At 37.5% G+C, this 27,102-nt stretch overlaps 3 protein-coding genes across 4 annotated transcripts; 2 read left to right on the forward strand and 1 right to left on the reverse strand.

Annotated features, from left to right (window-relative positions):
- Positions 1-11,342: 11,342 nt before the first annotated feature.
- Positions 11,343-14,803, reverse strand: LOC137735489 (uncharacterized calcium-binding protein At1g02270). Its single transcript, XM_068474920.1, has 10 exons — positions 14,230-14,803; positions 14,021-14,125; positions 13,807-13,912; positions 13,340-13,560; positions 13,172-13,248; positions 12,969-13,077; positions 12,766-12,891; positions 12,565-12,675; positions 12,346-12,453; positions 11,343-12,097 (listed from the first exon to the last, which is right to left on the reverse strand). Exons 1-10 carry the CDS (start codon positions 14,371-14,373, stop codon positions 11,861-11,863), a joined length of 1,344 nt encoding a protein of 447 aa, XP_068331021.1. The 5' UTR covers positions 14,374-14,803; the 3' UTR covers positions 11,343-11,860.
- A 5,563-nt stretch (positions 14,804-20,366) lies between these two features.
- Positions 20,367-22,201, forward strand: LOC137733622 (large ribosomal subunit protein uL6). The gene is made up of 3 exons (XM_068472760.1): positions 20,367-20,806; positions 21,690-21,812; positions 21,936-22,201. The coding sequence occupies exons 1-3, from the start codon at positions 20,432-20,434 to the stop codon at positions 22,020-22,022; spliced, it is 585 nt and encodes a 194-aa protein (XP_068328861.1). The 5' UTR covers positions 20,367-20,431; the 3' UTR covers positions 22,023-22,201.
- Positions 22,202-23,443: 1,242 nt separating this feature from the next.
- On the forward strand, positions 23,444-26,766 carry LOC137735071 (uncharacterized). 2 transcript variants are annotated; one of them, XM_068474441.1, is made up of 9 exons: positions 23,444-23,804; positions 23,961-24,207; positions 24,299-24,448; positions 24,744-24,801; positions 24,895-24,987; positions 25,188-25,253; positions 25,371-25,462; positions 26,153-26,212; positions 26,320-26,766. In XM_068474441.1, the coding sequence occupies exons 1-9, from the start codon at positions 23,590-23,592 to the stop codon at positions 26,563-26,565; spliced, it is 1,227 nt and encodes a 408-aa protein (XP_068330542.1). In that variant the 5' UTR covers positions 23,444-23,589; the 3' UTR covers positions 26,566-26,766. The 2 variants fall into 2 exon arrangements, with proteins under 2 accessions (XP_068330542.1, XP_068330543.1); XM_068474442.1 differs by having other exon boundaries at positions 23,964-24,207.
- Positions 26,767-27,102: the final 336 nt, after the last annotated feature.

Raw genomic sequence — 27,102 nt, forward strand, 5'->3', positions numbered from 1 at the left:
GAGGCACTACTGAGGGAGAAGAGAAAGACACACACAGTTTATATATACATCTGCCAAGTCTTCCGGCCCGCTTTAAATTCCACGTACAGACCGCGTCCGAGAAAATTAACAGGGGTATTTTAATGCCTCAAATTTTCAACACTGCCACTGTCCGTACGGAACGCCTTGTGCTAGAAGAGAGCGCGTTCAGGTAGAAGAGTGATTTTGAGTAATAGTAGGGGTATAAGGGAGAATTTACAAAGCGTCGCGACGAAGGTCTTGCGGGCGGATTGTGCATGCAACCCAATGAGGTACGGACACGTAAGCGAGTGCGCTCGGCCGGAAGGCTGGTCCCGCTTATTTCAATATTGTACGAAATTGACAAATTGCTAGGAACTTTACCCTAATTTTTCATATATTTATTTTTGTATTTAACAATTTAATTGTTTTCATGTACGAAAAAAACTGATAAAGTTAAAAAGAAAATGAATGTGGTGGCCTGAGAAAGAAGCAAAAGACTGATGGGGACTCGATGAACATAGGCATTGTCGAAAGATTTGTGAAGTGATAGTGTGATGAAACTTTATCGTTAAGGAAAAGAGTATACATGATTTCTTCTACAATGTGTGGGAATTACAATTTGAGAAAGTGAATTATTTTTCGGTATAACGCGTTCTCTAATATGGTATAGTATTTGATTATCGTTTTGGACGATTTATTTGGCTATTTATGTATGAATTTACTTAAATTAGTATCGGCCGTTTTTTAACATAACACGTCAGACTATTATGTGACAAATATTTTTTCTTATTTTCAATGCGGTAATTTATCGGTAGTCAATGATGTTCTTGTCACTTAACAAGAAAATAGATGTAGCCACTTATACTACCGAATACTAGTATTGTTCTTTAATTGTAAGTGAGAAGTTTTAAATTGAAATCTTGTAAATGACAAATTCGAAACAATTTAACATAAATATATCGTTGTATAAAAAATAAAAATAAAAATAGATATACCACCCTCGAGTAGTCGAGTTCGGGTTTCCTATGAATATTTTTTTGTGCTAATAGAGTACTTATGTAAAATTGAAGTTTATTTATTATTTGTATTGGATATTGGAAAGATATGGATAATTTTTAATGTAGTATAATGGAAAATGTGAAGTTTGAGTTTAATGTATTAATTATATTAATGAAATAGAAGTGATAGAGACGCCGTTGGCATTTATTTATGTCGAATACTAGATGTTAATCTCATAAACAAATTTAGAACTATCAAATTCCACCATATTTAGGATGAACAATGAAGAACATTTTGGGCAATGTGGATTTTTGGTATGTCTACAAATAAAATAATTTTGTGGTGTATAGTTAGGCGAACTATAGTCTTGATTGAGATTTAGCAATATTTACTTTGATAATCCTCCTTCTTATTTAGTTAGTTTTGTTCATGAAAACCAACTTGAAATGTTCCGATGTAAATGTATTACTAATTAATTTTGTTTGGCCTTTTGCTACTAGCCCCATTTTTTTTAAATAAAAAAAAAAGAAAAAAAAAAGAACATCTGGGAAGGTTGTTGGAAAAACCCTAAAGTTCATGGCATATTCACATAGGGAATTTAGAATTTTAGGATTCTTAAGAGAGGACCTTTTTCAACAAAACAATAAAAAATAAAATTTTAATTTTAATTTAAAAAAAAAAGAAAAAAAAAAAGAAAGACAGAAATTAAAAGGTTCGAGATTTAAATATGTTTATATGTCACTCTTGGTGCGGGGATATTGGACTTTAAACTTTTCAAACATTACAAACTACATCTATCCTGTCTATCCTGTCTAATGAATTTTTCACAAGCTAAAATAATGTTTGTATATATATATATATATATATATATATATATTTTTTTTTTTTTAAGTATGAGTTGTTTGGAAATACTTTTAAAATAACTGAAAGTATTTTTAGAAAAAAAATTTTGGATTCCAAATGCATTTAGAATGTTTTCTGCAAGAAGCACAAGTTATATATTTCATTTTGGAAGCATTTTAAGTGTTTTTTCAAGATTTACTTGCATTTTACTAAAAATTAGTTCTAAAAATATTTACATAAAAAACACTTTAAATTATTTTAAAAGTATTTCCAAACAACATTATCATCTTATACTTATTTACCCCACATTCCACATTTTAAACTAGGATTTTATAGTTCTTTTCTTTTGTTGTCATTTTTCCCCTTGGGATTCCAATTTTTTCCACAACTTTTGATTAAAATTTCATCCATATTATATTATATTCAAATAATGTGAACACAAAGAAAAGTGAGTTGAAAGTAGCGAATCTTTTCCACTGTGTGTATATATGGTATATCTGGATGGAAAAGTTATTTACTCCCTAATCTCAAGTGATTTACTCTCTATCCAATATTTACTAATTTTATCTGTATGTATATATATTATATATATATATATACACGCCATGCTAAAAAGCCATAAAAAGGTATTGAAATTAATATTTAATACGATTGCTACGCATCATCCTTATCATTAATTTGATCGAAAAATAGAGAGGTCATCTTCCACTTCCAACTCTTTTCTATAAACTTTGTGCTTTTTATAACTTGATACCTCATACAAGAACTAAAAGAGAAACTTGTTGAGATTAGGCTCGGCAGGAACTGTTAATTGTTTCCCTAATTATATTGCATTTAAAGCTTTTGGTATGCTTTGTTAATCAGAAGTAAAGGGTTTCTGAATCATAGTCCAAAACAAGGCTATTATTTTCAATATTTGGTTGAATTTTTGTCATTAGACTCATTACTGAATTTCTAATTTCAACCTGTTATTTTCAACTAAATAAAAATTTCAAACTGTTTATTAACAAAAATATAATTTTTATTGTTTTATAAACTATTCATAGGATAAACTATTCGAAGTTCATTTAATTTCTAAAACTACATGAAGGATTAGAGAGAGCATATTATTTTAGCCAACTCAACTAAGCTTAGACTAAAATGTAATAATTAATCTACCTTTATTTTATGATTGTCAATTATGTTAACGTGGGTTAGGCCAGCTAGTTAGGATGGCGTGTCTACCACATTGTGTCCAAGTTTGAATCTCCCTTCGAATAAAGTAGAGTGTATTAGATATCCCTTTGTCAGAAAATTAGAAAAGTTAGATTGTAAGATGGCAATACGTTGCAAAAGGGCAAAATCAGTTGCAATTAGTGTGTGTTATTAACGGTGATGCTGAATGCATTGCAAATACAAAAACGCCTCTAATGTGGTACATCTCACCATTGCTGCAAAATTACAAATTGGGATAGCTGCAAACCTACATATATGCACAGGCTGCTATACAATTCTATAGGATCTTTACAAATGCACAGCAGCTATACAACTCTTTCTTTGTTAAGTGCAACTTTGCTCATCCCCTAAAGTGGGAGCTCAAACTCCTCCATTGCTTGCCGTTAAATTATTTATGTAAAATTGAAGTTTTATTTATTTTTTATGTTGGAAATTGGGAAAATAGGGATAACTTTTTATGTTGTATATTGGAAAATATGAGTTTTAAGTTTTATGTATTAATTATATTGATGAAATAGAAGTGGATAGAGAAGCCATTGGCATTTATTTATGTCTAATACCAGATGTTAATGTCATAAACAAATTTAGAACTATCAAATTCCATGATATTTACGATGAACAATGAACAACATTTGGGCATAATTCTTTAGCGGATAGTTTAGTGAACTATAGTTTTGATTTAAATTTAGGCAATTTGTACTTTGATAATTCTCTTTCTTGTTCAATTAATTTTGTTCATAATGGTCGCCCTAAAATGTTCGGGTCTAAGTTTATTATTGATCAGTTTTGTTTGGGCTTTTGCTTTTAACCCCATTTTCAACAAATAAAAAAAAAATGAACATGACACACCCCGACCGAGATCGGAGCGTGCTGGCCGTCACACAAAGGCGACGTAGCCATGTGCACGTGCGGAAGCTAATAAAGTAGTAATATAAAAGTACGAGTAATTAAAAACTAGCATACAAAGTATTAGAATAAGTGCTAGTAAGTGAGATACAATTTCAGAGCAGGTCTATAGCAGTCCAAATAAAACGACAACAGTAGTACGCCCGAAGGCGACCCTACGATGGGGAGTGTCTGTCAGAACGCCGGAAAGCCCTCAAGGGAAACCACCGCAACGGCTAAGCAACTAGAACCTGGAGGGGCGCAAAACAAAAGCGTGAGTGGGCAAAAACAAAGCTCTTTGAAAACCATTTAGCAAAATACATTCTAACCCCTCACCGTAAAACCTGTATACTTCCCAGAAAATAAACATATATACGTATGTATAAATATGCTAAACATGCTCCAGGGTATATTATTCGTGCTCAAGAATATGCCATGCAAAAGCCTCATAATGAATGTAAGTGCCCAGGTATAAATCATATCAACATCGTAACATCTGGCAGCCGGAGTCACCTAACGTGACCTGTACGGCTGCATCTAGAGCTCAAATCTCAACTCTATAACTGAACCTGCCCACGAGTTGGAACCACTCAAGGTGGTCTGTACGACAGGCCTGGGTGTAATACATATGTATGCTCTAGTGCTACGATCACGTGAAGACTGTGCGAATAATCGCGGGTCACCTACGAGTCGGAACCACCTAATGTGGTCTGTACGACAGGCCTATGCACCTAACTTGGATCCAAGCTGAGCGTGTGGTGCGGGAGGTGAACATCACGTGAAGGACTGTGCCCTACTCTGGGCGGGAGCACTAACACCGGGGGTGCAGGTTATGAGCTCTCTAGGCATCTCAAACCACTACTGAAACATAAACGTGAATGTCACTTACCTGGCACTTACCTATGCGTCCACAGCACCCAATATGCATATGTATATGTATGCCACTAATAAAGCATGCAATGATGCATAAACGATAATAATAAAGTGCATGGCATAAATCAATTACCCTTTTTAATCTATTTCTGGGAATATAAATGTATATAGGTATATATGGAAAACAAAAGCCCACTCACTGATACGTGGAAGGGTCGTAGCCCCCCTGCCTCGCGTGACCACGCTCGTCCTCGGGGTACGTGTCACCTATATGCGAAACAACTATAAAAACGTCAACTTTAAAACACATAACCAACTTCTCGTAACAACTTCTCATACATTGCTCAAAATGGACAAATGAATATACCAACGTGCTCTACACAACCTCAGGATCACAACCATATTTTTAAAATAATTTTCCTCCGCCGCACGCGCCCCCACGCGCCGGCCAAGGCACGGCCACACGCGCCGGCCACGCGCAGGCACGTGTGGCGCACACTGACGGTGTCAACAGACGCCGTCAGGAATATTCCGTTAAACTGACGGAATATTCCGTTAAACTTAACCCCTGCCGTTAGGAATATTCCGTTAAACTTAACGGAATATTCTCCTTTCTTCTCCGGCCGACCTTCGCCGGACTCCGGTCACCGGAAAACTGGAAAACTTCAAACTCACTATTCTCCTTCGTTTTTCATCCATTTTTCACGTATTTTATACCGAAATGAAGCCCTAAACCTCATCTACCACGTTGGACTAGTTTTAGAACCTAAAAACAATTGGAATAAACTTTTCAAAAACATGGAAAATCGGCCAAACTTACAGTTCTTGGTTCCAACGTCCAAAACCGTCCAACGATGCACTCCCAAGCTCCTTGGGACCTCACCAACCCAACTACAACCTTCAAAAGTCCAAAAACTAACTAAATTAAACTTGCATGAACAGTACACAATTCGGACCACTTCGAATCGACGTGAAAATGGTAGTTTCCTTACCTGAAAATGGTATGTCTGTGCTCGCCTTGACCTCACAAGTCCAATGGTACCCTTAGTTTCTTCGATCTGTGAGGTTTTGGTGGGTTATAGGTTTGTCTGTACGTTAATGGTGGAAGAGAAGAGAAAGAGAGAGAGAGAGACACGGGAGAGACAGAGGGAAAAGGAGAGTGACTGAGTGTGTGAGTGTGTGTGTGTGGTCCAACACATGCCACACCACACAAAACAACCCACAACTTGACAAAAACGAACTAGGGGCAATAATGTAATTTCACACGTACGTTCTAGTAATCCCGGGACGGGATGTCACAGAACAAGATTTGGGAAGGTTGTTGGAAAAACCCTAAATTTCATGGTATATTCTAACCTTTTAGGATCTTAAAGAGAAGAGCTTTTTCAACAAATTAAAAAATAGAAATTAAAAGGTTCGAGATTTACTTATGCTTATATGTCAATATTAGTGCGGGCATATAGAACCTTAAACTTTTCATTACAATCTACATCAATCTTGTCTCATGAATTTTTTTAGAAGTTAAAGTAATCTTATATATCTTTTTAAAAATAAATAGATCATTTAAAAGTGTTTTTAAAGTGACTAAAAATGTTTTTTGAGAAAATGTTTCCGATTTCAAAAGCACTTGAAGTACTTTTTACAAGAAACATTCATTATGTACTTCTTTTAAGAAGTACTTTAAGTATTTTTTCATAATTTACTTCATTTTATTAAAAATTAATTCCAAAATATTCTCACACAAAACATTTTCAATCTTTTTAAAAACACTTACAAACTTATATTTATTCACACCACATTCCACATTTTTAATTAGGATTTCGTAAATCTTTCTTTTTGTTGTCTTTTTCCCAACTTAGGATTCCAATGTATTCGGCAACTTTTGATTAAAATTTCATTTGTAGTATCTTAATAATGTGAACACAAAGAAAAGTGAGTTGAAAGAAGCTTGCGAATCTTTTTCATCGTGCTTGACTACTTTGTGCTCGTCGTGCTTGACTACTTTGTGCAGTACGGTTAGCATAGTGCAAGCATGGCTGTGGAAAAGCAATTTACTCCCTAATCTCAAGTTCTTTACTATTTTTAATACATCCGCATGGAAAAGTGATTTACTCCCTAATCTCAAGTGATTTACTGTCTATCTCCAATATTTACTATTTTTTTACCTGCATGTGTGTGTGTGTACACCATGCTAAAAAGCCAAAAAAGGTTTTGAAATTAATATTTAAGTACGATTGCTACGTATAATCCTTATCATTTGACCAAAAAATAGAGCGGTCATCTTCCACTTCCAACCTTTTTTTGTAAACTTTGTGCTTTGTTTAGCTTGATACCCCATACAAAATATCATACAAAATGAACAAAAAGAGAAACTTGTTGAGATTAGGCTCGGCAGGAACTGTTAATTGTTTCCCTGATTGCACTACATTTAAAGATTTCGGTATGCTTTGTTAATCAGAAGTAAAGGGTTTCTGAATCATAGTCCAAAACAAGGCTATGATTTTCAATATTTGGTTGAATTTCTGTCATTAGACTCATTATTGAATTTCTTATTTCAACCTGTTATTTTCAACTAAATAAAAATTTCAAACTGTTAACCATACGAAGTTCAACTAAACTATATGAAGGATTAGAGAGAACACCTTACTTTAGCCATAATTAATCTACCTTTATTTTATGATTGTCAATGATGTTGACATGGGTTAGGCCAACTAGTTATGTCACATCCCCGTCCGGGGCGGATCACTTTCCTGGCCCGCTCCACCACCGTAAAATGATATTGTCCGCTTTGGGCTTACCATTCCCTCACGGTTTTGTTTTTGGAAACTCACGAGCAACTTCCCAGTGGGTCACCCATCATGGGATTGCTCTAACCCCCTTCTCGCTTAACTCCGGAGTTCCTATGGAACCCGAAGCCAGTGAGCTCCCAAAAAGCCTCGTGCTAGGTAGGGATGAGAATATACATACAATGATCACTCCCCTGGGCGATGTGGGATGTCACAATCCACCCCCCTTAGGGGTCCGACATTCTCATCGGCACACCACGGCCAGGGGTAGGTTCTGATACAAAATTGTCACATCCCGGCTCGGGCGAGACCACTTCTCGGGCCCGACTCCACCGCCGTAGCACGATATTGTCCGTTTTGGGCTTACTATTCCCTCACGGTTTTGTTTTTGGGAACTCATTAGCAACTTCCCAGTGGGTCATCCATTATGGGATTGCTCTAGCCCCCTTCTCGCTTAACTTCAGAGTTCCCATGGAACCTGAAGCCAGTGAGCTCCTAAAAGGCCTTGTGCTAGGTAGGGATAGGAATATACATATAAGGATCACTCCCTTGGACGATGTGGGATGTTACAATCCACCCCCCTTAGGGGCCCGACGTCCTCGTCGGCACACCACGGCCAGGGTTAGGTTATGATACCAAATTGTCACATCCTGTCCCGACTCTATCGTAACACGATATTGTCCGTTTTGGGCTTACCATTCCCTCACGGTTTTGTTTTTGGGAACTCACGAGCAACTTCCCAGTGGGTCACCCATCATGGGATTGCTCTCGCGCGCTACTCGCTTAACTTCGGAGTTCCTACGGAACCCGAAGCCAGTGAGCTCCTAAAAGGCCTCGTGCTAGGTAGGGATGAGAATATACATATAAGGATCACTCCCCTGGGCGATGTGGGATGTCACAAGTTAGGACAGCGTGTCCACCATATTGTGTCTGATTTTGAATCTCCCTTCGTATAGAGTAGAGTAGATTAGCATATTCCTTTGCCAGAAAATTAGAAAAAGTTAGATTGTAAGATGTTGCAGAAGAGCTAAATCAGTTGCAATTAGTGTGTTATTAACAGTGATGCTGAATGCATTTGCAAATATAAAAATGCCTCTAATTTCGTACATCTCACCAATATTGCTAAACAAAATTACATATAGGGGATAGCTGCAAACCTACATATTGCACAGACAGCTATACAACTCTATAGGATCTTTAAAAATGCACATTAGCTATACAACTCTTTGTTTGTTAAGTGCAACTTTGCTCACCCCCTAAGTGGGAGTTATGCTCAAACGCTCCGTTGATTGTCGTTAGATTACTTTAGGGGGTGGGCAAAGTTGTTCTCTTCTTTGTTATTCTTAGGTTCCTTCTTTTTTTACCACATCAATGGGCACAGTGGAAAGGCCAAATGTGTAATTAATCCGGATGCTAGTTCTGTTATTCAGTTGCAGATCAAAGGCCAGTTCACTGATGTTTGCCCGTTTGTAGACGAAAGATTGAGCTTCGCACACAGACGCAATCAAAAAGGAGTAATGCCGATAAAAGTTCTTTTCACTCAAGTACTGCTGAGCTTGAGGTTGTCAGAGAATCACCTGAGAGCAAGGTTCTTATTGGTGAAAAAACCACAGTGAGTCGTGCATGATCGGAAAGAGAGTAGTCTTCGGCCACGTTCCTTTCTCCACTTCAGAGGGAAGAGAACCGCGTTTTTGACACTGAAACCAATTGTTTGTTCCTGAATACCCTTGGAATCACCATCACAGTCACTACCGCTTTCATCTTTCTGCTCTGACCCCGTAGGATTCCAAATTCGCTGCTGCATTGCCATTAGTAGTAGCATAAACGTTATAAAACTGTCTAATGGTGCTGAAATATAGAACAGATTTGGGAAGGTTGTCGGAAAAACCCTAAAGTTCATGGTATATTCACATAGGATTTAAGAGTTTTAGTATCTTAAAGAGGGGAGCTTTTTCAACAAATAAAATAATAGAAATTAGAAGGTTCGAGATTTTATGCTTATATGTCAATATTCGTGCGGGCATATTGAACTTTAAACTTTTCATTACAATCTACATCTTGTCTCATGAATTTTTTTTACAAGTTAAAAGTTATCATATTCCAGCCCGGCCCCCACCACATCCCAGACCTGATTCTACCGTAATACGATATTATCTGTTTTGAGCCCCTACCACACCCTCACAGTTTTGTTTATAGAAACTCACACGAGAACTTCCAGTGGGTCACCCATCCTAGGAATGCTCTAGCCCCATCTCGCTTAATTTCGGAGTTCCGATGGAACCCGAAGCCAGTGAGCTCTCAAAAATCCCCGTGCTATGTAGAGATGAGAATAAACATGTAAGGCTTAGAGGATCCACTCCTCTGAACGATGTGAGATGTTACAAAAGTAATCTTATATATCTTTTTAAAAATAAATAGGTCGTTTAAAAGTGTTTTTAATGTGATTAAAAATGTTTTTTGAGAAAATGTTTCGGATTTCAAAAACACTTGAAGTGTTTTCTACAAGAAACATTAGTTATGTGCTTCTTTTATGAAGCACTTTAAGTACTTTTTCATAATTTACTTCATTTTACTAAAAATTGATTCTAAAATATTCTCACACAAAACATTTTCAATCATTTTAAAAACATTTACAAACAAACTCATAATCTTATATTTATTCACCCCACATTGCACATTTTTAATTAGGATTTCGTACATCTTTCTTTTTGTTGTCTTTTTCCCACCTTAGGATTCCAATGTATTCGCCAACTTTTTATTAAAATTTCATTTGTATTATCCTAATAACGTGAACACAAAGAAAAGTGAGTTGAATTGTTTCCCAAAAAAGAAAAAAAAAAAAAAAAAAAAAAGAAGAAAGAAAAGTGAGTTGAAAGAAGCTTGCGAATCCTTTTCATCGTGCTTGACTGCTTTGTGCAGTACGGTACGGTTAGCATATCGCATGCATGGCCGTGGAAAAGCAATTTACTCACTAATCTCAAGTGTATACATATATTATATCTGCAATCCTTACTATTTTTAATATATCTGCATGGAAAAGTGATTTACTCCCTAATCTCAAGTGATTTACTGTCTATCTCCAATATTTACTATTTTTTACCTGCATGTGTGTACACCATGCTAAAAAGCCAAAAAAGGTATTGAAATTAATATTTAAGTACAATTACTGCGTATAATCCTTATTATTTGACCAAAAAATAGAGCGGTCATCTTCCACTTCCAACTTTTTCTGTAAATTTTGTGCTTTTTATAGCTTGATACCTCATACAGAAAGAGAAACTTGTTGAGATTAGGCTCGGCAGGAACTGTTAATTGTTTCCCTAATTACACTGCATTTAAAGCTTTCGGTATACTTTGTTAATCAGAAGTAAAGGGTTTCTGAATCATAGTCCAAAACAAGGCTATTATTTTCAATGCCATTAGACTCATTACTGAATTTCTTATTTCAACTAAATAAAAAATTCACACTATTAACTATACGATGTTCAACTAAACTAATGAAGGATTAGAGAGAACACATTACCTTAGCCATAATTAATCTACCTTTATTTTATGATTGTCAATGATGTTGACATGGGTTAGGCCAGCTAGTTAGGAGGACGGTGTGTTCATCATATTGCGTCCGAATTTGAATCTCCCTTCTTATAGAGTAGAGTAGATTAGAATATCCCTTTGTCAGAAAATTAGAAAAAGTTAGATTGTAAGATGGCAATATGTTGCAGAAGAGCAAAATCAGTTGCAATTAGTGTGTTATTAACAGTGATGCTGAATGCATTTGTAAGTACAAAAATGCCTCTAATTTGGTACATCTCACCAATATTGCTACAAAATTACAAATAGGGGATAGCTGCAAACCTAAATATATGCACAGACAGCTATACAACTCTATAGGATCTTTACAAATGCACACAAGCTATACAACTCTTTGTTTGTTAAGTGCAACTTTGCTCACCCCCTAAAGTGGGAGTTATGCTCAAACGCCTCCGTTGATTGCCGTTAGATTACTTTAGGGGGTGGGCAAAGTTGTTCTCTTCTTTGTTATTCTTAGGCTCCTTTTTTTCCCACATCAATGGGCACAATGAAAAGGCCAAATGTGTAATCCGGATGCTAGTTCTGTTATTCAGTTGCAGATCAAAGGCCAGTTCACTGATGTTTGCCCGTTTGTATACGAAAGATTGAGCTTCGAACACAGACACAATTAAAACGGAGGAATGCAGATAAAAGTTCTTTTCACTCAAGTACTGCTGAGCTTGAGGTTGTCAGAGAATCATCTGAGAGCAAGGCATTCTTATTGGTGAAAAAACCACAGTGAGTCGTGCATGATCGGAAAGAGAGTAGTCTTCGGGCCACGTTCCTTTCTCCACTTCAGGAGGGAAGAGAACCGCGTTTTTGACACTGAAACCAATTGTTTGTTCCTGAATACCCTTGGAATCACTATCACAGTCACTGCCGCTTTCATCTTTCTGCTCTGACCCCGTCGGATTCCAAATTCGCTGCTGCATTGCCATTAGTAGTAGCATAAACGTCATAAAACTGTCTAATGGTGCTGAAATATAGAACAGTTTCAACTGCCAAGTTTTCTAAACCAAATTTGCCGGGTGAAAATCCACATAGGCGACCCACTGACAACCGGAAAGCAAAATCATTTTCCTACATAAAAGCTTAAACTCCCTGTACTACTAATCAATCTCCGCAGTGTATAGAGAACTAATAACAATGAGAAATAGTTGGTGAAATAACTTACCTGAAATTCTATGTAATCAAGAAAACCATTTCCATCTATGTCTGCTTGAACCCACAAATCCTTTGCCTCGTCGTGGCTAAGTCCATGGCAATGACCTGTCATGTTAAGCTGCATGACATAGAAAGAAACCAATTGGAATATTTACTAGCAGGCAAAGGTTCTATTCAGAACAAGAGTATACAGATTAGGAGAAAATATCAGTTTTAATTGATATCGTACCTGTCGAAGTGCTTCACAGAAACCTGAATAGGTAATGTAATCAACAGGATTATCAGCCTTTAGAAAAGCAAAGGCATCATCTGCTGTCAGCGAAGCTCTTCGTAGTAGATACTGAAATTGTGAAAATTTATCCCATCAGAAACAGAACGAACAGCAATGTGACAGAAAGAAGTATACAGGCAATGCATATGAATTGCTGACCTTGAACATTCCAAATACTGCTTCAGTCCAACTAGTTTTTAGTAGCTTACGATATCTATTAGGATTGAGAAGCCATATAAAATCAACGCCGCATATGTTTCCCCTATGGTTTCTGTGGCTAACCCACTGCATGAAAAATATGAAATACATGAGTTACAGGCATACAAAAACGAAATTATAGGTGTCAAGTTGAAGATACTGACCTTGTGTGCATCTGCATCGGTATAATGATGAGCAGTATCATAAGAAGATACAAACCCCTCGGACCGAAGAAACTCGTAAACATGTCCACGTTTGCTTCCATTCCAGTCACTGAAGAAAGAAGATATTGGAACAAAATATTACAATGGCTATGATTTGAAAATTAGGGAGCAAAATATCTAACAATGTAAGGCATTAGAAATACCCGCAGAGTATAATCGGCATGGGATTAAGCTTGTTCTCTTTCTGATAAGATTCTAAATGTTGTAAGATTTTGTAGACCTATGGTGAGAAACCGACAAAATGTTGTTACTAAGAAAATGTTACACTGCATACATACAAAGGAAGAGTATGAAATTGAGAATGGAGCTACCTGATGCAATCGAACTATACACAAACTCGAGTCATGAGGAAATAACAAGTGGGTGTTCACAATGAGAATTTCTTGCCGAATGTCATTGTTTCGGAACTGCAAAATTGGGGTAGCTAATTCCACATGTATCAACTGAGCAACACGATCACCATAATCATTGAAGTGCAACTCTTCATAGTTTACAACTCTAAAGTAGTCCTTATGCACCGCCGTCAGCAAACCTGTACACCAGCAGAAACACCTTATGACAATGTTTAATGTGTCCATAAAAATAGGATGAGCAGTTTCCATCATATATCCCAACAAAACAGATTTTTCTTTCGATCCAAAATCGCAGATTAACTTATTTCATTAATCTCTCCCCATCTCACCATCTGTTTTTTTTCTTTTTTATTCTTTTTCTCGAATCGAGATTAAGGGAATTGATGATGCTATGCAATCTAAACAGGAAAATGAAGAAGACTTACCATCGCCACGGTTGTTGGTTCGTCCTAGTTTGAGATTGATATAACCAGCATCTCCAAGTCTCTTCTCGTAAATGTTCACAAGCTCTTCGTTTCCGACCCAGAACTCCTGTGCCAATCAGAGAGATATATAAACACCACGTTTGTGTTATGCCATCAAACAATGTGTAGCAACTCCCATCCCTAATGCTTTCAAAAAGTTGTAAGAAATGCAAACCTGAAGACAAATGATGGAAGATCTCTCAGCCAACAAACAATCCAGTATCCTTTGGTTCCTGGCCAGCCAATACGCTCTGTGATCGCTTTCTCGACTATCAGGATCCTGAACATCAAAAGTTAAAAACTTGAGATTACCCTTTTACAAACATTGATTAAAAAGCAATAACAAGACAAGTTTTACAGGAATCAAAGGAATATGATGCGTACGTCATGGTTGAGGCGCTTGTAAATTGGAGCGAGGATGTTGAAGGTGGTGCAGGTAATGCATGGCTGTTGGTGGTGGCCGTCTAGTTTGGAAGACGCAATTGCATAGCTTCCAATTCTCGAAATCCTTCCCTTCGTCTTCGTCATCGTATTATTATTCTCTCAACTTTCTCACCAATAAATAAACACACGACGATTTCACCGCCGCCACCGCAGCAGCAAGAGGAGGCAAACAACTGCCCGCCTGCCCTTCGCCGGAAACCGAAGCCAAAGACAATGGCGAACAAAAGGATAGAATGAATGATCACCGGGCTCTCGAAAAGATGCGCTAGCTTTCGGGGACGATGAGGAGAAGGATGAGGAGGGAAAAGTTAACGGAATATGACAGGTAGTGGAGGAGTGATCCTCGGGCTCAACGACCACCACCACAACCACCTTGGATTACTTGTCGTGGGTTGTGCTTAAGGGACAACCTCATATATGTTGTCTTCATGAAAGCGTCAGTTATGTAGTGCCAAAAAAAAAAATGCATGTATCTTTTGGGAGGATTTGATTTCCACCCTCCAAAAATAAATACCTTTGCGCGCATTATTCGCGGTTTTGCAATTTGACCCTCAATGGATTCCCAAAAGGTTCTTTCTTTTTGCTTGTAACCAACGCGACCTCTCCCCCTCTTGCCTTCTTTGCTTGCCCTCCTCCTCTAAGTTGCAACTCTAATTTTTTTTATTTATTTTTTCAAAAATATCGCTATTGGAAATTTAATTCAAAAGGGTTTAGAAAAAGATATAAATCCAGGTGTATGGATCAAAGATTTTTAATGAACGATTTGACGGATTTAGAGAGATTTTATATTTTATATTAGGATTTGACAAATCTAACCTCTCCCGTTAAATTTTGAGTGAATTTACTCACAATCTCAATCGAATACATTCCTAAATACTTTATGAAAAAAAATAAGACAATGCTTTGTTGCCTTTGTTTAATTGAAAGGAATATTAGTAATCTTTTTTTATCAAATAAGATCTATGTGTTGGTATCTGAATGCTATAATCGGCATATATTTATGCATGCTCCATTGAAGGTGACTAAATTAGTATTCAATCATCAACATTCTACTCAAATTAAGATCTTAAAAGTTAAAACGATTAACAAAAATATAACGTATGATCACAATAGAAATATACATTTTTAATAATTAGTTAGTGGCAAATTTGAGGTGGTGGCCCAGGGAGGAGGGCATAACTACGTGAGTAACACACAGACACACACACATAATTTCAACCACACAATTTCATTAAAGTTAAATCCAACGGTGGGGAGCATGTTCCTATTTTTTTGAAAAAATGAGAATCCCTCCTCTTAAGCAATCTGTATATATATAGTAATGGGTTGGATAAACAGACATGTTTGACATTGGAACGAAAAATCATTATCCATTTTATTTTTATATACTTGGCAAGTCAGACATATAATGTGACATCCCGTCCCGGGATTATTAAAACATACTAGTGAAATGACTTTTCTACCCCTAGTTCATTTCGTTATGTTTTTTGTTGTTTTGTGTGGTGTTGGCAAGTGTAGGGCCACACACACACACACTGTCTCACTCTCCCTCATCCTCTGTCTTCTCCCTGTCTCTCTCTCTCTCCCGTGCTCCCATTTCTTCTTCTTCTTCCTTCAAACTTGTACGGACAAACCCAAAACCCCTCAAACCATCACAGATCGAGGAAACCAAGGACACAATTGAGCTCGTGAGGTCGAGGGGAGCACAGCCATACCATTTTCAGGTAAGAACTTCACCGTTTTCACGTCGATTCGAGGTAATCCGTTTTGAGTATTGTTCATGCAAGCTTTGATCTAGCTCGTTTTTGGGATTTTGAAGCTCATAGGTGTCTTAGTGAGGTCCTAAGGAGCATCGGAGTAACTCGTTGGACGAAATTGGACGTCGGAATCGTGGGTTTCGAAGTTGGCCGGTTTTTGAGTTTTGAGACAGGTATGATCCCGTGGTTTTTAGCCTTTAAAAGTAGTATATCGTGATTCTACTAGTCCTAAGCTTCATTTTGGTGTTTGAATCATGAAAAATGGTTGAGAAACGAGTGAGAAAACAAAGTTTGAAGTTTTTCCAGTTTTCCGGCGCCGACGACGTCGCCGGAGAAGGTGACGGAATATTCCATCAAATCTGACGGAATATTCCTGACGCCGTTGACGGAATCCGTTAGAAATAACGGAATATTCCTCACGGCGTCAGTTGACGCCATCCGTGTGCGCCGCACGTGCCTGCGCGTGGCCGGCGCGTGTGGCCGTGTCTTGGCCAGCGCGTGGGGGCGCGTGCGGCGGAGGAAATTTTTTCTAAAAATATGGTTATGATCCTGAGGTTGTGTAGAGCACGTTGGTATATTCATTTGTCCATTTTGAGCAATGTATGAGAAGTTATTACGAGAAGTTGGTTATGTGCTTTAAAGTTAACGTTTTTATAGTTATTTCGCATATAGGTGACACGTACCCCGAGGACGAGCGTTCGCACTCGAGGCAGGAGGGCTACGACCCTTCCACTTACCAGTGAGTGGGCTTTTGTTTTCCGTATATACCTATATACATTTATATTCTCAGAAATTGTTTAAGAATGGTTATTTACGTTATGCCATGCACCATATTATTATCGTTTATGCATCATTGCATACATTAGTAGTGGTACACACATACATATGCATATTTGGTGCTGTGGACGCACAGGTAAGTGCCAGGTAAGTGGTATACATGTTCACATTTCAGTAGTAGTTTGAGATGCTTAGAGAGCTCATAACCTACACCCCCGGTGTTAGTGCTCCCGCCCAGAGTAGGGCACAGTCCTTCACGTGATGTTCACCTCCCGCACCACACGCTCAGCTTGGATCCAAGTTAGGTGCACAGTCCTGTCGTACAGACCACTTTAGGTGGTTCCGACTCATAGGTGACCCGCGATTATTCGCACAGCCTTCACGTGATCGTAGCACTAGAGCGTATATATGTATTACACCCAGGCCTGTCGTACAGACCACTTTAGGTGGTTCCGACTCGTGGGCAGGTTCAGTTATTGAGTTTGAGATTTGAGCTCTATATGCAGCCGTACAGGTCACGTTAGGTGACTCCGGCTGCCAGATGTTATGCTGTTGATATGACTTATACCTGAGCACTTGCATTTCATATTGAGGTTTTGACATGGCATATCTTGAGCATGATTGGCATACCCTTGAGCATGTATGGCATATTTATACATACGTATATATGTTTATTTTCTGGGAAGTATACAAGTTTTACGGCGAGGGGTTAGAATATATTTTGCTAAATGGTTTTCAAAGAGCTTTGTTTTTGCCCACTCACGCTTTTGTTTTGCGCCCCTCCAGGTTCTAGTTGATTAGCAGTTTCGGTGGTTTCCCAGAGAGCTTGTCCGGCATTTCTGACAGATACTCACCAGCGTAGGGTCACCTTCGGGTGTACTTATGTCGCAACTTTTCTTTTGGACTGCTATAGTCTTGCTCTGAATTTGTATCTCACTTATACTAGCACTTGTCTCAGTACTTTGTATGCTAGTTTTTAATTATTCGTACTTTTATATTACTACTCTTTTAGCTTCCGCACGTGCACATGGTTACGTCACCTTTGTGTGACGACCAGCACGCCCTGATCTCGGTCGGGGTGTGTCATATAAACAATTTCAAATTTAAAGAATAAACAATGGGATCGACTGCATGCGAAGAACTTTGCCATCAGGTTGCTTTCGGCCATCCATGGCGTGCGGTGTGACATTGTATCTAGTCATATGGAGGTCAAGTCACCCAAGACTTATTGCAACAAGCAACTTACCATATGGCCCGGGTGGCTGCACAAAATGGACACGATTTATTTTTGCTATTTTTGCACATCTCGTTCTCTTTTTGAACGCATCTGCTTATTTATGCCTTTTGATTATTTTTTTTATATTTAATAAGAGATAAAAGAAAAATAAAAGTGTGCTGGAAGAAATGGTACATAAAAATTACTCTCCAAAGGAAAAAACCATAAAAATAAGAATTGAAACGTTATGCGTAATGCAGATATAGTGTCTCCTTGTTTCTTGTCGCATCTAAAGGTACTTGAAGTTATTGATTTTGACGGAGATCATGAGACACAGTATGCACTAATGCGTTGGTCTTGAAGAAGTTATTAATTACACTCCATAAGTTTCAAACGAAGGAGGTTTGGGAAGAATACTTTATTAAGCTTCCCAAACGATCAAAAGATTGTGAAATAGTCGTTTGTTTGTCCGTCGGAGTTAGGCCATGCTTGAAGCTCAAAAGTCAAAACTCAGCTTTATGTAAATACATAAGAAGTAGAGTTTATGTACAGATGAAGATGATCAGCAGATGAAGATGGTTGTTGCTTGTATCCTTATTTATTTACTAGGAGATAACTTCTGCCTCATTTGTTGATTAATAGAGGTAAGAATTTAAATTCATCACTATATATGTTTGAATACTATATACGTACGTCTTGCTACTACGAATTGTCCAACTTTGGCTAGTCATTTAATTGCTAGCTGCCTGCCAAGAATTTTGTTGGAGGAGCCATGGATGTTACTGAGGAGAAAGATGAGCAGAGATGGAAAAACAGAAACACCCTTTCTGCAAGATTTGCCTGAAGGCTGAAGATGTTTGTGGTGCTTTTGCAGGTAGTGTGTATATGTGTTGTCAAGCACAAACAAAGACCTGATAGTTTCGAAATGATAAGAGTCTGTGCTTGGAACGATACAGAGGAGTTAGTTTACTGTTGCATTAATTCTTGCATATATATTTGGAAACTTTACCAAAAAACTTCCGGTACTGTTTACTTTAACGAAAAACCATATTTTTATACTAAAATGTCAATTATGATATTATTCATTTTACCATTTATTTTGTCCTTATCATTAAAACTCAAGGACATATTTATATATAAGTTCCAACCCATGGCCTGACATGACCTAATGACCGATGAACAAGGCGTGCAACGTTGCTTTCAATCACGATGGTTTCGGCCATGGCATGGTATGGCATCCTTATGCCTTCGGCCATGGCAGACATCCTTTGTAGCTAGTCAGTCATATGGTTAAGCCTTCTAGACTTATTGCAACAAAATAACATCATATGGGTGGCGGCGGAAAGATCAAAACAAAACAAAGGGTCGAGTTTGAAAATTAAAAGATGTGAGATGTTACGATATGCAACCTAGTGTTAATCTAGGCACCAGACATGATCTAAATTTGTGCAGTACGTATCGCCTACTTGTAGTAAACAAGGCTATTTTTAATTGGGCTTTTCGAAATCCAACACAAGGGGTAGTTAGGGCTTTTAAATCCGAGATTCATGATCACTATTTTAATTCAATTTTTAGAATTTATTATTAAGAGGAGGAGTTTGAAAATATTACATTAGTTCAGGATAATAAGTTTCGAACCCGAGATGCATAATGAGTAAAAATCTTACATCCTAACCACTAAGATATTGAACCACATGCAGATAAAGAAAATTGTGTTGTGGTTTAATTAAGGAGGACTGCGAGCAACCTTTGTACTTGGACCTTTTTACTTCTCCAAATGTCATGTTTTTACACAAAAAATGCCTTTAAAGCTTTTGGCTAGAAATTAAAGATGAAAACTAGAAACTATAATTTTAAAGAAAAGTCTTGTTTTTTGTGTAAAATATGACACATGTCATGTAAAAAAGTTAAAAAAATCCCAAATATGAAGGTTACTAACATCTTTCTTGCTTATTAATTTCTTATGAACTCTCACTAAAATTTTTAATTGGTTATATATATATATATATATATATATATATATATATATGTTTTTTTTTTGATAAAATTATATTTTAACCACTTAGTATTACGTTCTAGTGGTCTTCCTGATCGTGGTGATGAGACGATCCCATGTCGTATCTAACTATTACTATTTTTGAAAGAGCCCAATTCTCTTAAGTCGACAGGCCCAGCTTGTACCATAATTTGAAAATCACGCCCAGGTCCATAACACTTTCATTCTCTGGGCTACTATCGGCACGGCCCAGCCCATACAAGGTAAGTCACAGGGTTTAACATCCTATATAAACATTTCACAAGACGTTAGGGTTTCCTGTCTCGCCCAAATCAAACTCACACACCAACCGGAGCCGCGGTGCGAGAGAGAGAGACAACCAGAGCAGCAGCGGAGATGAAGACCATCCTCTCCTCCGAGACCATGGACATCCCCGACGGTGTCAAGATCAAGGTTCACGCCAAGATCATCGAGGTCGAAGGCCCTCGCGGGAAGCTTGTCCGCAACTTCAAGCACTTGAACCTGGACTTTCAGCTCGTCACCGACGAGGAGACCGGAAAGCGGAAGCTGAAGGTGGAGGCCTGGTTTGGCACCCGCAAAACCAGCGCCGCCATCCGCACCGCCCTCTCCCACGTCGGAAATCTCATCACCGGCGTCACCAAGGGGTACCGCTACAAGATGCGTTTCGTGTATGCTCATTTTCCCATCAATGCCTCCATCACTAATGAGGCCAAGGCGATCGAGATCCGTAACTTTTTGGGTGAAAAGAAGGTACCCTTTTCCACCATTTTGCCGGATTTTAACTGGGTTTGATTTGATTTTGTAGTTATTTGAGTTTGATTTTGATGTTTGTTGTGCATTTTTGGGTTTTGTTAGCTCAATGATTTGTCTCAACTGTTTGATTTGTGAAAGTTGATTTTGTATGTGAGATTTCATTTCCATTTTAGGCTGAGATTTATGATTGTTTTCCTGTTGATGTTGCGGAATTGCACAAAGTATCGTGATTCTATGCGCTTTTTTTCTGGTTTTGAATTCAGAGTGGGCATGATTGGAGTGATTACAATTACTTATTTTTTTTCGACCGTGTACATGGTTGCGTGTTATGCACAAGGTGACATTAGATATAGTAGTCCTCGCTGTCATTGGTGTAATGTAGTCCCTGAAGATGACGTATGTAATTTAGTCCTTAAAGATGGCATATCGACATTTTCCGTTGTGATGGACACCAGAAGAATGAATGAATCTCTCCTATCGATGTTGTGGAAATGTGTCGGTTTCTGGTTCTGATTGCTTGATTCGTGTTTTATGTTATGTCCACGAGATAGTAGCCTCTATTCTTGATTTAGGTGCTGTTAGCATTATACCATTTGCATTCATTTTTCTGCTAGAATTTGATGATTTTCACCGTCTTTGAATGCAATAAGATGTTGTAAATTATGTCATGGGATTATAAAGAGCCGGATGACATGGTTTGTAACTTATGAGAAGTGAAAAGTTTGATTGCTGATTGCGGTTAATTATGTATTATTAACGAATATGTCGTAGGTTAGGTTGAACTGTTTTTACCTTTGAACCATGAAACAACTTTTTGTATTTGGTAATGTTGTGCTTTATAGTCTATTCGTCTTGATGATTTGTCTGCTTGGTCAATCAGGTGAGGAAGGTGGATATGCTTGATGGTGTTAATATCACTCGATCTGAGAAGGTCAAGGATGAGCTTATCTTGGATGGAAATGATATCGAGCTTGTTTCTCGGTCTTGTGCCCTGATCAACCAGGTCCCTCTCTCTCTCTCTCCCGCTATTGATCTAGTTTTTATCTCTCTTTATGCTGACAATATGTATCGTGGATAATGCTGCGCTCGCTTGCTGATACCTTTTTTGTCGTATTTGTTTCGACAGAAATGCCATGTCAAGAACAAGGATATCAGGAAGTTTCTTGATGGTATCTATGTGAGCGAGAGGGGAACCATCGTTACAGACGAATGAAGAGTGTTTGTTTTTGCGTACTTTCAGAATGTAGTTTAATTTCCTCGTGGAATTGGCTAGTCATTCCTTTTGTTCGAGAGTTCATGTGGGCAAATTTTATAAGTTTGGTTGACTTTGGATCGATAAATTTTGTCTTCAAAAGCAATATTTCATTAGGTTTTGGTTTTCTGTTGGACCTATGTATATCGGGTGTCCAATTTTGTGCCTGCTACTTAATTATCTTTAGTTATTTGGATGCTATGGGGATCAAAATTTTAAACTAAATTTGCAAATTAAATGAAGTGTCATTAATAGGAAATAAGCATGTTAATTAAAGCTTAAGTAATAATTTAATCTTTAACAATCATATTATTTGGTTTGTAAATTTTGATTTAAAAATTTATTCTTTTTAACATTATTTTAGATATAATTCAATTTTACTTGATTATTGGATAGAGTCGGCTGACTCATTGTCCACGTCAACTCATTTTTATTGTACTTGTGTTACATATTTTACCTATCTACGTGTCTCAATATTTTTTTATTAATTTATCTCATATTAATTGTTAGCGGATTTCATTTACTGAGAAAATGCTTTGTTGTTGTTGTATCTCATATTAATTTTGTTATCTCATAGATTTTTGCTCATACTCCTACACTCTTTGGTTATTTTTAGTTCATTATATTCTTTAAATCATTTGATCCGAGTTGAAAATTGAGAGGGATGTGAGGAGTAAAAATGAATGTGTAAATAACATTGCCTAAAATCAAATGATATTGTATTCAGTTTGAAACTAGCTGAATTTTTGGGACCTTGATCAAGAGAAAACACGGTTAGCAAGTATCATAATACAATTGTTGGATTTCAAGTTTCCAACTAATACAATTGTTCATTTTAGATTTTACCGATAACACACCAATCACTTGTTATAATACAATTGATTATATTTTAAGTTTCTAATTAACTGTATTATTATATTTGGTACATTTGGTGTGTAAAGAACCTTGTTCCCAAGGCACTCAAAATACTCAAAAAATGTATAGGAAAACTAACGAAAAGTAAAAAATAAGAACATTAGTTTTAATGAAAAATGACAAATGAATGTTTAGTTAATAGTATCAAGGAAAGACAAAAGTGTGATATTTCATTAAAAATGAACAGTACCAAAAATGTTTCGTTAAAACTTCTAAAATGTATTGGTAATTTTCAGGTAATACTGTCGGGTTTTGGGCAAGCAAATTTTCAGGCAAATGCCGCAATTATATCTGAAAATCAAAAGTAAAAAAAAGAAAAAAAAAAGAAAAAAAAAAAGAGAAGAATTATTATTATTATTTTTTGGATTAAATGATATATATATATATATATATTTTCGATTTACGCCGATGCAAAAATAGCTGAATTGTATTTTGTGAGAGAAAATAAGCCGCGAGTGAGTAGTGAGTAGTGAGTAGTCAGATTTGATTCTCCAACATGACAGCAAGGGCTTTATAAAACCCTTCGTCTCCTTCGTCTACTTCGTCTTCGCCTCTGTGAAACCGCCTATTGAAATTCTTACTACCACCGCGGAAATCCGCAACAGCGAAGAAGATGAGTATGTTCAAGCTGAATTCCCTCAATTCGCTGCGAGCTCTGAGGCGCCTCCACGCCTCCCAATCCGCCGGCGTCAGAGCGCTCACCACCTGTTCGTCATTAATCCTCAAACAGTCGACCCCACTTCTCTCTCCCTCTCCCTCTCCGTCTGCGTTCGCACCGTCGCACAATCTGCTTGCCGTTCGAAACTACCGGAGCAGCCGCGATCTCAGGTAATTTACTCTTTTGTGTGCATTGGTTGGTGTGTTATCGGTAACATCAGAAATGACTTGCAGATTTGATTTGGGTTTCGCGTGTTTGTGGTTTTTGAAATTACGGGTCCGGCGAGTTTGTGCGTCTCAGTGAGTTACTCGGGCTTTTATGTGTAGAAGCTATGGGATTACGCCTCCCAGGAATTGGGGCATTCGGATTGTGCCTGAGAAGAAGGCCTTTGTGATTGAGCGGTTCGGAAAGTACATCAGGACTCTGCCGTCTGGAATCCATTTCTTGATTCCGTTTGTGGATAGAATCGCTTATGTGCATTCCTTGAAAGAAGAGGTCATCAATGTTCTTGACCAGTCCGCCATTACCAAAGACAATGTCGCCCTTATGATTGATGGTGTGCTTTATGTTAGGGTAATATCACATTCCTGAATTGGGATTGTGCGCCGTGTTCATTACTGGGTCACTGAGAGCTTCTTTTCGATTATTTCTTATGTGAGTGCAGATTGTGGATCCTATGCTGGCCTCCTATGGTGTTGACAATCCTATTAATGCAGCTATTCAGCTTGCACAGACTACCATGCGTATTGCGATCGGGAAAATCACTCTTGACAAGACGTTTGAGGAAAGAGAATCCCTCAATGATGAGATAGTGGTATGTTTATCTCCATTTTTGCTTCTAATAACTGTAACGATTAAAACTCTGGAAAAACTTGTTCTTATTTGAAGTAATAATGTTGGTTTGAGTCTCTGACAAGATTGTTTTGTCCCGTATTTTTATGATTTTATATGATAATTTTCTGGTAACAAGAAAATGTCTGATGGGGGTGATGCTTTAAGATTGTCTAGACTTGTTTTTAAAGATTGTTTCAGCAGCTTAATGAAACCTCATTTTCCTTGTAAGCTAACATTTTAGGTTAAGAAATAATATGAGTGGCATCATTCTGCAGACAATTCTCAACAAGGCTGCATCAGCATGGGGGTTGGAGTGCCTCCGCTATGAAATAAGTAATAGATCCCTTTTTCAAGTGTTTTGTCGATACTCTTTGTTATTTTCTTCAGAAATCTTTTCTAAATGTTTGACTGTTCATACTTGTGTAGAGGACATAACTCCTCCTCGTGCGGTGAGGGAAGCTATGGAGATGCAAGCAGAAGCAGAACGAAAAAAGAGAGCTCAAATTCTTGAGTCTGAGGGTAAGGACTTCCACGTTTGTTTGATATTTCAGTTATACATGATGCAAGTGAAACGCTGTCGTTAGACTTAGTCCCTAGGATTGCAAACAGATGATGGCTTTCTTTTTGAATTTGTGGACTTCCTTTACCTGAAGTATTTTAGTTACTCTATAAAGTAGGAATATGCACTGGCAGAAACTAATGTGTTTAATCTTTCACAGGAGAAAGGCAGGCCAACATAAACATCGCAGATGGAAAGAAGAGTGCTATAATTTTAGCTGCAGAAGGTAGATAAAGTTCTGATATAATCTAGTCCCAGTAGTGTGCAATAATATATTGTGGACATTTGATGTTTGTGGTCCTTTAGTCATACTTCCATTGAATTCTCCATTCTCTTTTTACAGGAGAAGCGCAATCCATTCTTGCTAAAGCAAATGCAACATCTCGAGGAATTTCCCTTGTGTCAAAGTCTCTCAATGAAAGTGGGGGTGCAGAGGTGAGTTCTTCAATTCCCTTCATCGTGCTTGTTTTGAAATAGGCAGACTTGTTTTCTTATAAAAATAAAAAAGAAGCAATTAATGCATAGAATATTCAAGCCGGGGATTCCAAACTATACCTTCAACTACAAGTAATGTTAATGTTTAATAAAAGGTGTATAATTGGAAAAATAATATTTCTTCCTCAGAGATTTGCATCATCTTCATGCAGCAATCACAGAACAACTAACTTTCCTATGTATTACACATTCACATTTGCCATCTTTGCAGTTCTTTCTAACCCTTCAGGATTACTAGATATTTTTCAAGTCCAACACATCACACTTGTCATCCACTACAATGATTACACTGTTATTTTCATATAAGTACATAATATCATGTGGTTTCCCCTCCCGCATCTTGTCAAATTGGCTTACTATTATTTTTAAAAAATATTGTAGTTTTGGGGTTTTGGGATCTTTATCTTTGTTTGTTTGTTTATTCCTTGTATGGACTTTTAACTGGTTACTGTTTCTTCTTTTTCACTTATTTTGCCCGTCCCCCATAAATCCTATGTGCATTACATCTTCTAGAGCCAAGAGTTTTTCCTTATAAGTAATGATCATGTGGTATACAGCTTTTATGAAACTCTCTTTCGTGTGTTTTGTACATGTGGAGGAAAGCAACTAATATTGTGGTCTGATTTGCAGGCAGCTGCTTTGAAAATTGCTGAGCAGTACGTTGGTGCCTTTGGTAATATCGCTAAACAGGTGAATACCAAACCGTCTTAACTTTGGATAACATACATGCTGCGTCTAATGAATGCTTAATTGATTGATAAAGTATTTTGCCTTCTTTTTCTTGAACGGTTTTGCAGGGCACAACAGTGTTGCTTCCTAGTGCTTCAAATAATCCTGCTGGCATGATCTCTCAAGCCTTAAGTATCTACAAAAGCTTGGTTAACAATCCTTCCACCCTTGGATCAACTGGAGGCACGCACAGTGATGATGCTTCCTCTGAAGGATCTGATGATCATGGTGTTCGAATGATCGAGGAGACAACTAATCAAGATAATGCAAAGGAATCAGGATTTTCGCTTCAGAACCGCAAGAAAGGAGCATAGAGTTTGACTTCTCTCAATTGTTCGCCAATTCAACCAGTTACTGGGCTGTTCCACACCAGACATTTTTCACCGTAGGATGCTTTCGTCGTTGTTTTAGCCGAAAGGTAGGACGTGTCCACTTAATATGAGCTGTGATTAACTAAACGGTGTCAGATTTTTGCAATAAGAGTGATAGATGCCAAATCATATGAGGTATTGAAATTTTTTGGGTTGGAACTCACCATTTTGCAAATTGTCGTCTTATTGTTCTTTCATCCAGTTCAAAGGTGGATGTTCAAGGTGGATCAGGTTTTCCTTTGGGCCGTTGTGTTTCGGAGGCCCCCCTACTTGTCAGTGTGTTTTTGCTGGTAGATGATTGGGTTGTGCTGTCTAAATCCTACTTTTTGTTTTTAGGACCCTTTTTTTTTTTTTTTTTGAACAAACAATAGTATATATACTAAGGAAGTGGGGGGAGTGGGTTAAGTCTTACAATGAGTTTGCTAATAATGTGGTTCAACTTTGCTATTGACGAGAATTGAATCTAAGACTTTTCACTTA

The sequence above is a fragment of the Pyrus communis genome, chromosome 5, assembly GCF_963583255.1.
Source record: "Pyrus communis chromosome 5, drPyrComm1.1, whole genome shotgun sequence".
Classification (NCBI taxonomy): Eukaryota; Viridiplantae; Streptophyta; class Magnoliopsida; order Rosales; family Rosaceae; genus Pyrus; species Pyrus communis.